Raw genomic sequence first — 11,520 nt, 5'->3', positions numbered from 1 at the left:
GAAGGGTTTGAAAACTATTTATTGAAAATTATCAATAAAATATTTTATTTAATCACAGGAGTGAATCTCTTTGGAAGGCGGCACCACCACGTTTCCTTTCTTATCCACGCACCAGCACTCCTTCGAGATCTCGCTGCACTGCAAAGCGGCGAAAGAGCCATCCTTCTCGCACTTGGGCAGTTCGGCGCTGTGGTCTGCAATGGCAAAAGGGCTTCTTAATTCATGTGGGAAATCATACATTGGAAAGTCTACTGAAGCAAAATGGGATTGGGCGCCTCAAAACTTTTTCGCATATTCTCTAATGTAGGCTTATCCCAGAGAACGCCATGTATTGAATCGGCAAACAGTAGTTGCGAAATATTAGTCTTTGTCGTGAATTTCGCATTTTTACTGAATTACAATTTATGGAGAAAGTTGTAAGTAACTACCTGAGAACATTAGTTTTTAACTTTCTTAAGTTTGCACCTTACACAGAGGGGGGGGGAGGGAAGATGACATCCTTTAATCAATCCATGAGCAATGTTTTCCATGTGAGTAATTCTTTCAAACATAGACTTCTATCTGTCAATTCTTGATTGAATCTGTAATCTGTTGTCGTGAGTCTGTTCAAATTCCTGTAATAGCGTCATTAAATTGGTGTAGTAACGCCATGGTCAATGAAAACGAATCAGAGAGAAAATTATGGTTCTAATTGAATAGTAAGTGGATAGAACCATAATTTTCACTCTGATTCGTTTTTATTGACTATGGAGTTACTACACCAATTTAATGAAGGTACTACAGGAATTTGAACAGACTCACGTTAAGTTCCTTCATAATCCAGTTATATATATAGGGTGCAGTAGATTAAACGAGTATTTTAGAAGAGGTGCAATCTCAAACCAGATGTTAGAGAAGTAAAAGATCTTAGAAGAGGTTAAGTGGATCAAGTGTTCGAGTGATGATATTCTAGTCCAATATTATAACATTTCTATTTCAATTGGCGTCATGCATTATGGATCAATAGAATAGTATATATTTTCCTATCAAATCGATTGTTATATTTAGATAAGAGTTCATCACAAATTCAAAATTCCTCTGACATTGTTTCCTAATTTAATGCAATATCGTGTTGGGTTAGTATTCGCACTAAAGTTCAGTAATGAAAGTAAGACCATCTTACAATCTCTGCAAAGTACAATCTCCGGGAAAATGGAAAGGACTAGGTTAAGGTTGTAAGGAAATCAACGGTACTTCGCTCTGAGATATTTTGCTGAATTTCCACGGGAATTAGTATCATTTACAAGATGTCAGTTTTGTAATAATTATATTCCTAAATGCCATACAATAATAATTGCTAGACTGGAATATTTTTCTTATTAAATTTAACGATCTTGTAATTATCTCAAGATAATTCTATTATTCTATCAAATATTTTTACATTTATTAAGAAGTCTATATGGTATTTGGTCATTAGCAGCTTGTGAAATTCAGCAACCGAAATAAAGACGTTTTTCTCCAATATTTCGCTACTACATTTCCTAATATTTATTTTACCGTATTAACGCCAACTGGCTATTTTTAAAATTGAATAACTGATATGAAGAATTCCGTCGGTCCCATTTGATCATTATTTTTTATACAACCACCACATGTCTATCTATATTGTGTTACTACAATGTCGCCAGTAAACGATAATGAAGAATTTGGCATCGAATGGTTTATTACTTTAGCTTTCGGGTAACTGTTGGCGGGCTAATGGCGAAATACCATAAATGGTCTTACCGTGTTCAAAGATTCTGTACTGAGCCAGGAGACAATCGCATGTCTTCACATCCAAACCGAAGCCGGCAAGGGTGAGGGGAGTGCCGTCCAGAGCAACGCACATGCAGGTGTCTGGAACATCAGTGTACTGGTCGTAGCATTGCAGATCCTGGAAGGTGCCGTCGTTGTTGCACCTGGGCATCATCCATCGGTTGTCGGGATCCAAGGCCATCTTCTGTCGAGCAGTTGGGCAGTCAACCCCAGCTGTATAGAAAATCAATTCAGTAAATCCTAAGTATGAAGTAAAGTCCCGAAACTTCTCTTTTAATGAAAGCATATTTGGTATCTAATTTAATTTGAAAATAGAAGAGAAAAATTCCACACTTTCATTTATTCCTCATTTTTTTTCTCTTCTAATGTACATTTTGTATGGTTGCAAAATTTGAAGTTAAAGTCATTTGTAAAAAATAATTATCACGCATGCTTAAACAAACTTTCATGTATGTTAAAGAAATTTATGCATAAATTACTGGTAAAAGTTAGAATTCTGTTCACTTCTATAAAGAAGCAAAATAACTTTCTTAGATTCTAGATTTTTTTCTTATAAATATAATAATCATAGTTGCAAACTTTGATATAAGAACTATGATCAATAAACTTTTGATATGTAACTGAGCAATTATATAAGTTTATTATTAATTTAAGTAAATTTATAATTAGAAACATTTATAAAAATTATTTATTTATTTTCCTATGCCTCTAACATTTATAAGTCAGAGTGAAAGGACAAAGAAAAATAATCTCTAACTTTCTTTTTTAAAAATGAATGGAAATTTCCAAAAGAAAATCCCAAATACTCAATTAATTCCCCTTTTTTTCTTAAAGGCGCAACATACACAATAAGAGAATTTAAAGTTAAATTGCCAGATAAAATTAAAATCAGAATATTAATGACTAAGAAATTTATTTTCTGCACCAAAGGATAAATTTTTACAATAAATAAAAAGATCAATACCATTGCCTAATTTTTTGCTTTCCAATTAAAAAGTGTACAAATATACAATAAAATAAATTTAATATAAAAACTGTAAAGCGCATTTTTATGAGTATGTTAAAAGTATTAATATATTTATTCATTGTATTTAAATTTCTAAATTTTTTTTGCGTGTATATCTTATTTTAAATATTTATATAACGTGGAAATCCGTCAATATAACAGAACATTTCATTACTTTTAAAATTCACTACACACCTCTGGTATGGAATCAAAATTTAAATAGACGATTCAACACAGTGATATTTAATTTCGGAAAATAATATATTACGATCAAGACTACATAAATAAATAAAATTTCAAATTTTCAGCACATAGAAAATTATTGAAAAGTCGATTATAATATCTCATTTTTATAAACACGAAGCAACTCAAGTGAAATAATATTGTTTGGTTCAAAATAGAAGACCAACTATCTAAACCATGATTTTCGAAATTTGATTTGGGTCGTCGTCTCAAATTGGAGCAGAAAAGTCAAATTAGATAATAAAAGCTAGAGAGAATTTATTACAACCAAGGGTTGATATTTTGAAGGCTTTATGCTCAGTCTAAAAGCATGAAACTAATTCAACTGTAATCTTAATCACATGTTGAAAACGGAATAATGTTAACAATTAAGTTTCAACTGCAATTTGATTGGGAAAAAATAAACGTTATACAATAGTAAAACATATAATTCAATACTTATTAAATTTAAAGGCTGCAACAAATTGAAACTTTCATAACTATTCAAATAACGTAGAGCTAATAAATAGTAGATTAACTAAAAAAATGATTAAAAATGTGCTATATGCATTCAAAATGAATGAATAGTAGAACATCAATACATATTTATCTTTTACACCCTGGTATCGCAATACATTGTATGTTGTTGTACAATATTGTACAATATTATCATAGAGGGTTATATAACAATGATCCTGTCTTTTTATTTTACATTGGACAGTGTCTTATAGCTTTCAGAACATACTTTATTAATTTGTTCTAAGAAATTTGATGTACAAAGAAGCAAAAGTACAAGAAAAATACAAATTATGAAAAGTAATACATAATCAATATTATATAAATTTAGGATTCTTGAATATTAGGCAAAACTCTAATAATGTGGTACTTCTACTGAAAGTTATCTTCTCTTAAATAATAATAAAATACTCTGTTTAAAATTTGTGAAATAACTCACGATATCCAGGGAATTCCCAGCAGGAAACTGCTACCAACAGGCAAGAAAGTACCTATAAAATACATTTCAGTATAGTAATATCTAATTATTATACTTATTTAAAAAAAATATTCCAAACTCCTCACAGAGCGTAGAATTATTAAACCTAAAAATAATTTCTCCTCCTTGCTTAAGAACTGTAAAGTCTGTAATTTTTTTTTCTTTTTTCTACCTTCTGATATACATGTGCTCTATTTTTTTGCGAACCACGTGCTACAAATGCTGTATTAGTAAAATGTTAAAATTTCAATTCATTCACCACAGAACTAATCTATCCACCTTATATCAACTCCATATACTTTTACTCACATTCCTTATAATGTCACCCTGTACCGAATCAGTTTGCTGTTAATCAGAAACGATAATAATAGAACAATTTATCCCTGTGGACGAAAGAAAGCAATCACAGATATTATCTCTCAGTGAATTGAAAAGTAAGAGGATTTCTTCCTGTTCTCTAATAGAATCCCTTTTTAGAAAGATATTTTTGGATTTGCCACTCTGTGATTTAAAAGATAATCCCCCCCCCCAAAAAAAAAAAAATCAATGCATTATTTTTCTTGCTTTATGAGTTCAGAAACGATATTATTACGAAACCTTAATACTGTTTCCTAGTAATTTTAATATCATTGCTGAAAAGAGAAATGTATCGATATTCTTATTGGATATTAAATGAATGCCTGGTTAATGATAATCAAATTTGGAGACAGTAAAAACGAGTTTATGAAAAATTAAGGTATTATTGCACCATCAATACTAAAACCCAAAATCTGAAGATTCTTCCAGAAAATTCCATAATTTTCAGAGGTTAGCGAAAGGTGAAGTACGTAAACTAGAATTTGTTTTCTCTTTACAATGTTGATGGTTGAATTAACTCTCTAACAGCATTTTTTCTGTTTTCGATCTGAAAATTCTATTTTTGAGTGAACTTACACCAGTTGCATTTCAGTTATTTCTGCTTCATTTTTTCTAGCGGACTAAAGCGTCGTATTCCAATATACAGTAAGTTGATTTTTTTTTTACTATACATCCACCAGTACTTTCTAATGGATGTTGAGTCTGATAAGCTGAACATCACAATGAAGGACGAAGTACTGAGCGTTTGTAAATTAAATACTTTCCGCGAATGTCTTAACGACAATTATTAAGTTATATAAATTATTGCTACAACCATTACCGAAGATTTTACCGAATGAATAAACCGGTTTCTAGTCCTTTATTTTGCTATTTGACTACAATTGTTTTATTTTGTTCCTTCCTAAAGAGTGAAGCCCATCTTTTAGAATTTGAATTTTTTTAATTATAAATATAGTTAAGTTATTCACATAAATCATATTTGTTTTTCACCCGTATTTCTTAATAACCACCGTAGATCGTATAACTAATTTGAGAGGACCGGAGACCTTTGAAAAGGAAAATACAATTCAAACGAAAAAATAGCTGTTTCGGTTTCTGAAAAAAATGTATTTGAATAAAGTAATAAGCCTGAAGTAGTTGTTAGATCGGCTACTTTAAACATCCCATCGATTGCTTTAACCCACCATCGATTGCTTCAATTTATGGAAATATGGCATCTACGCCTTAATATATATAAAAAGACAAGTTCATTTGATATCGAACTCATTTAAGTTCAAAATTTTAAAGATCAAATTTAAGGGTCACCCATTTTCAATTAATTATAACTGTTAGATAAACAAAATGAAATTTAATAATATCATAACTTACAATGACTGCGAATGTCTTCATCTTGAGTAGTTTCACCTGAAAAATAAACAAATGAAAAATGACGAGTGCTCTTTTCAAATAAGTAGAGGTTGCTAAATAATTATTTTAATATAAAATCTTTTTTCTCAACATCATAAAATTATTCTAATAAGTTTAAATAATTATAAGAATAATTATTCAAAGATGAAACTTAGTATTGCTAAATTTTCTTGTTTCACTTTTAGATGCCTTTGACGACTAGCTGTTTGCCCACTATGTCATTAATATTAATCAAGCAATTTCAATCCATTTTTATGAGCTACAAATTATCACATTAAACAAAAGTTCTATTTTAATTCATGCACAGTAAACATAAAAGATTCTAATAGGTTAATTACGATATGAAGTGCCAAAGTTAATTGTTGACGCTGAGAACTTACAAGATTTTATTTTTAAATATCTCTCATTCAAAATCAAAAATGAAGAATAAATGGAGTAGGTGACAGATATAAATGGTGTAAGCTTTTAAATAAAGTAAGAATTTTCAAAATAAATACAGGGAATGGTGGACTGTATCGATGATTTTCCAATATAGCATTCACTGTGTAGGAAGGGTTTCTCTTGGAAATTAGAAATGCGGGTAGACCAATTATCTATTGAATATATCAGTGCTCTTATCCCATACAGTAAATAATGTACTGTGAAGTAGAGATTTCTCGCAAAAAATATGGGTGCTGGTGGACCAATGAGGGCATATCTAGGGAGTTATGAACTTTCTTATGAAACAGAAATTGGTTACATCTAATCAGTGATTAGAATTGCTGCACTATATAATGGCTTTATCCTTATAAAATGTACAGTGTTTTTCAGATTTCTCTGAGAAATTAGAGGTGTTGGTAACCCATTAATGACGTATCTAGGGGACTATGAACTTTCTCATAAAACAGAAATTAGTTATATAGAATCAGTCATTGGAGTTGGGGATTTTCCTAGGCATTCCATCATTGGTGGGGGTTATAAGGCGATTATGTTATAATACAAATCACACTTAGATTTGTATCTTCTTTTTTTTTCTAAAATTCCTCTACAAGTTTCAGTTATCGTATGAAATGAACTCAACATATTAGGAAATTCCACGAATATAGATTGAAAGTTTTTAAATTTTAATTCTCTTTTCTGTTTGATCTGTTAAGAGAACGATATATCAGATTCAAACAGCAATGAAAATTGTATTGTTACGTATAAATCTCAATTACTGGATGTAGAATTTATTGCTTGCAATTTACCAAAATGATAAAAGTATATGAAGAAACAGAAAAGCAACAACGGATTCAGAAATTTTCCTTTTGAATTAATAGGAGGAAATAAAATTTGATAGAGATCATCGTAAAATAGTTTAGAAAGAACTTGAAACCTTCCTCAAAATATTGGAGAAGTTTTGAAAGAGTTCGTCATTTTACGGTTCTTCCATTCAGAGCTTTTTTTAATGAAATTCTTAAGATAATACTACATTGTATCTTCTTCAAACCCTAAATAACTTTGAATTAAATTTTATAAAATTTATTGTGCTAAAATAAATTTATCTTTTATCACATAATGTCCAAAATGATTGTAAAAATGATCTTATATATCTAGACCGGTGTTATTTTCAAACCAGTGGAGTATATATAGGATAATAGTGTCTTTCACATTTAAACCTTAACCACTTCCCTTACCAATTTTTTGGGGGGAAAATTTTTTGATTCTGTTATTAAATATAAGAAACTGATACAAAACAAAATATTCAGGTTTTCAGATTAATTTTCAATTTTTTATAGTTATGGAAGCGTATAATTTTGTCATCTATTTATTCTCCTGAGTTATCTCGGGTGTCCGAGATAACTCGGGTCTTGAAACAAAAGAAAAAAGTTAAATGTTAATTCACTATATTCAGAGTCCATCTCTTCATAATCCCTATCTGAAAAATCATCGAAGTCGCTTTCGTACTCAATCGCTGTTTTTAATTTAACTATCCTTACTAATCCAGCAGCCATCGTAAATACAATAGGGCAAAAAACAAATATTCAGTCCCGCCATCCAGTGGCAAGATTTCCCAACAAAGATTGACAAATCGCAATTCAAAGCAAAATATGTTTTTTTTTTTTAATTTTTAGGTTAAATTAAAACATGATAAAAAAAATCACACTGAAAAATTCTGCTACGCCTGGGTAATTATTAAGTGAAATATATACGAACTCGAGATAATTAGGGCTAATCAGGGAAGGTTAACACCTTTTCATGACAAACCGTTCTTGGATAGGCTTCATACCGACTCTGGCTTCATACCGATAATTCCAATCGCCTTAATTCATGCCATGTTATTGGGCTTGTACATCAACATCAATAATCATGTACCTAATTACTTTTCCCTAACCTAATTTATTATTTGATATATGATTCGAAACCAATTAAATGAAACTACAATTTAGTGAGATTGAGATATAGGTCATAATTTTTGAAGAAAAAAAATTGTTTGAATATGCCACAAGAACAAAGGATTTATATATCTTGCTTGAATTATACTTCATCATAAATATCTGTTAGTAGTTAAATATCTGTTGGTTTACCGTTTTAAAGACATTAAAAACTTTGACAAAATCACTACATTATAGTAAATCCGGCAGGTGAAGGGATATCATTTTCATATAGCTTTCTTTTTCATAGAATAATTGTAGAATTTGAAAGATGAAAAAATTAAGCTATGACGCGAATATATTCACAAAGAAAAATTTATGGCCACCTTGTTATATAATGTAAACAAAGAAAGAAGCCTTTTTTTCTTCTTCTTCTTCTTCTTCGATTTTAAACACGTGTAGATGTTACTGCAAATCTTTTCATTTCATTGCACTCAAGCTTTACAAGATTTTAAAATTTTAGATTTCTCTATGATGTTTACTAATTAATCTTCCATGTAATTATAGACTATAAATTATTTAAATTACGAATGCTTATAAAGTTTATAAAGAGTAAACACTGTAAAAATCATAAGACTTTAGTATGAGGTGGAATATTCTCTGCATTTTAGAATTTCTTGATTTAGAAAAAATTATTTTGGGGAAATTAAGTTTGTCTCACTGTTTTGCATATCTGCTTACCAATGCAATAATTCAATAAAACTGAGAATTGAACGAGGGAAATTTAGTGTACAATTTTTGATCTAAAACTGAATATTTCTATCAAATTTTGGAGGAAATGCGAATCCGATAACGATAAAACTGTCTGTTTAAATGTCCGGGTATAAGTGAACATGATAGCTGAAAAAAAAAGAAAAGTTGGATGATATTGGATAGAAAATCATTTTGAAATTGGATGAAATTGGATAGAAAGTCAAATGAAATTGGATAGAAAGTCAAATGAATTTGGATAGAAAGTCAAATGAATTTGGATAGAAAGTTGGATGAAATTGTGTGGAAATTTTTATAAAATTATCATTTTGTTTTAAAATTCAGAATTACTGTTATATATCAATTATAAACCACGCCTAGTAATGGGTAGACTGACTGTCAGTATCTTAACTTCTGCGTTTGTGAAAACAAAAGTTAAGAAACATAGTAGAGGGCAGAAATTTATTTTATTATTTAATATCCAAATCATAGTTGTATAGCAAATTGGTATATCCAAGTGAATTTGGTTCATTCAAGTATCAAGTGCTTGGCATCCTGGACTTCACCATTGTAGCAGAAACATATGTCAGTTGAGGATAAATTGAAGCGTTTCAAATAAGGTTTAAGTTTCCATGCACAATCAGAAACTGAGTAAGCATAAAATTAGGTTCAAAGTGGGTAGTCTTTAATAGTCTCTGAATAAATAAAAAATTCATTTTTGAATTATGAATTATTCGATATTTAATATAAGATATTCAACTCAGATATAATTTTATTAAAGTCTTAAAATATGATTTGGGGATACTCATAGAATTCAAATCAATGAATTTTCTTGCCTCTTTGGCAAGTTAATCAGCAGATTAATTGCTATTAATTCACTTGCAAGAGAAAATAGAACTTCAAAGCAATATTACAAGTAAAAAATTGAAACTTTTATAGAGTTAAAAATAACGAATTAAAGAAATGTTTTCCCCAAACAATCCAAAATTGATTTCAAAACCATAAAAGGAAACGAGATGTACAAAAGCACTTACCCTTCACTAGTTTCAAAATGTCTGAGGTGTGTACTTTTTACCACCTGTATATGTAATTTAATTTTATTATCGACAGGAGCAACATTTGCTGAATTCTCTGAACCTTATCACCATTTTATCACTGTCAAAAAAGAAGGAAGCAGCTGTGACGAGTCTTTAGGAAGTCTCAGAAAGAAGATTGAAGGAAGAAATTCTCAGAAAACTTTGTCTTCAAACGACTCTTATCTAAAGAAAGAAAGAAATCACAAAATATGATTAGTTGTCAACTTTATGCATAACTTCCATACTTTAATATACAAATAAATAATATACTGAGAAGAAAAGTATATTTGCTCGGTTTAGGTTGCCAAAGTTTTTAAAATTTATTTCGAATAAAGTAATGATTACCCTGCTTATTAACTTTTTAATGGAGAATTAAATTTCATGAAAACAAATTAAAATAACACAATTTGATTTCTTTTAATTAACTAATTTAAAACAAATTCGTTTCTAAATTACATTAATGTCCATTAAAACTTCATTCCTTATTATTCAAAACCAGCTTACTTTCCCATATTTTTTATGCAAATATATATAAGTTAATAAAGTTGTACATAATTAATTAACTTACGACAAATTCCTTTTTAAATTACAGTCTTGCATATTAAACTTAATTCTTTATCACATATTTTACACTCCTTTATAAAACATTATCCACAATAATTTTTTAGATTCAATCGATCGACAAAATGGCATTCAAAATACAATATAATTGATATGTATTTATTATATTCAGTAAGTTTTAATTGCTAATTAATTTACTAACTGATAAATAAAATTATTCTCTTATTTTTACGTTAGTTTTTGAAATTAAATAAATAATTAAACATGAAAAACAGTTCACAAACTAGAAAGAAAAAATATCATGAAACGAAGGATGTCATTTTTTTGTGCAATGGATTAACAGAAAATTTCATATTTTATTTACTTTGTGCAACACCTAAAAAATGTAAATTTTTGAAAACTGAAGAAAAATTTGCCTCAATTTATCTTTTAACAAAAATTTTTCATTTTTCTTAATAATTTTTTTTTCCAATTTACCAGTCAGAAAACATAATTTTTGTCAGTCAAAATTTAGGTAAAAGTTTTAATTTAAAATCAAAATTAATAGTCACTTTCATTTTCTAAAAGTGAATACGCTTTAATTCTTTATTAAATAATTGCTTTTCTTATAACATTGCTACGACTTAAAAAAACATTTCAATTACGACTTTAAAAGACATTTCAATTACGACTGAAAAAAACATTTCAATTACGACTGAAAAAAAAATCTTTCAATTCAATAATTTTCAGATTTTCAGTTCATAGATCTAAAGAAATTTAATTGAAAAATTATAAATTTTTAATAACATTTGAAAAAAATAGTCGCAAGAAATTTCAAATTGGAATTAATTTACCCATCTTAACTTGAAATATTTTTAAAATTAAAACTAAGTGGCTTCAAAGTGACGTTTTTTAAAATCGATTTAAAAATTTAATTGCTAAGCTTTATTCTACGGAATTTATTTCAGCATAAAAATATATATGATATTTTTTTAATAAATCATTTATTTTTTTTTTATTGATATTTTTAAAGATCGTTCA

General features: G+C 28.8%; 1 protein-coding gene across 1 annotated transcript; it reads right to left on the bottom strand.

The window, feature by feature from the left end:
- LOC129988152 (U24-ctenitoxin-Pn1a-like) lies at positions 1-10,007 on the bottom strand. Its single transcript, XM_056096301.1, has 5 exons — positions 9,898-10,007; positions 5,742-5,777; positions 3,978-4,029; positions 1,765-2,007; positions 1-194 (listed from the first exon to the last, which is right to left on the bottom strand). The coding sequence occupies exons 2-5, from the start codon at positions 5,760-5,762 to the stop codon at positions 49-51; spliced, it is 462 nt and encodes a 153-aa protein (XP_055952276.1). The 5' UTR covers positions 5,763-5,777; positions 9,898-10,007; the 3' UTR covers positions 1-48.
- Between the last annotated feature and the right edge of the window lie 1,513 nt (positions 10,008-11,520).

This window comes from Argiope bruennichi, chromosome 10, assembly GCF_947563725.1.
Source record: "Argiope bruennichi chromosome 10, qqArgBrue1.1, whole genome shotgun sequence".
Classification (NCBI taxonomy): domain Eukaryota; kingdom Metazoa; phylum Arthropoda; class Arachnida; order Araneae; family Araneidae; genus Argiope; species Argiope bruennichi.
Note: the sequence above shows the minus strand (reverse complement) of the source record. Positions and strands in the feature narration are given on the sequence as shown.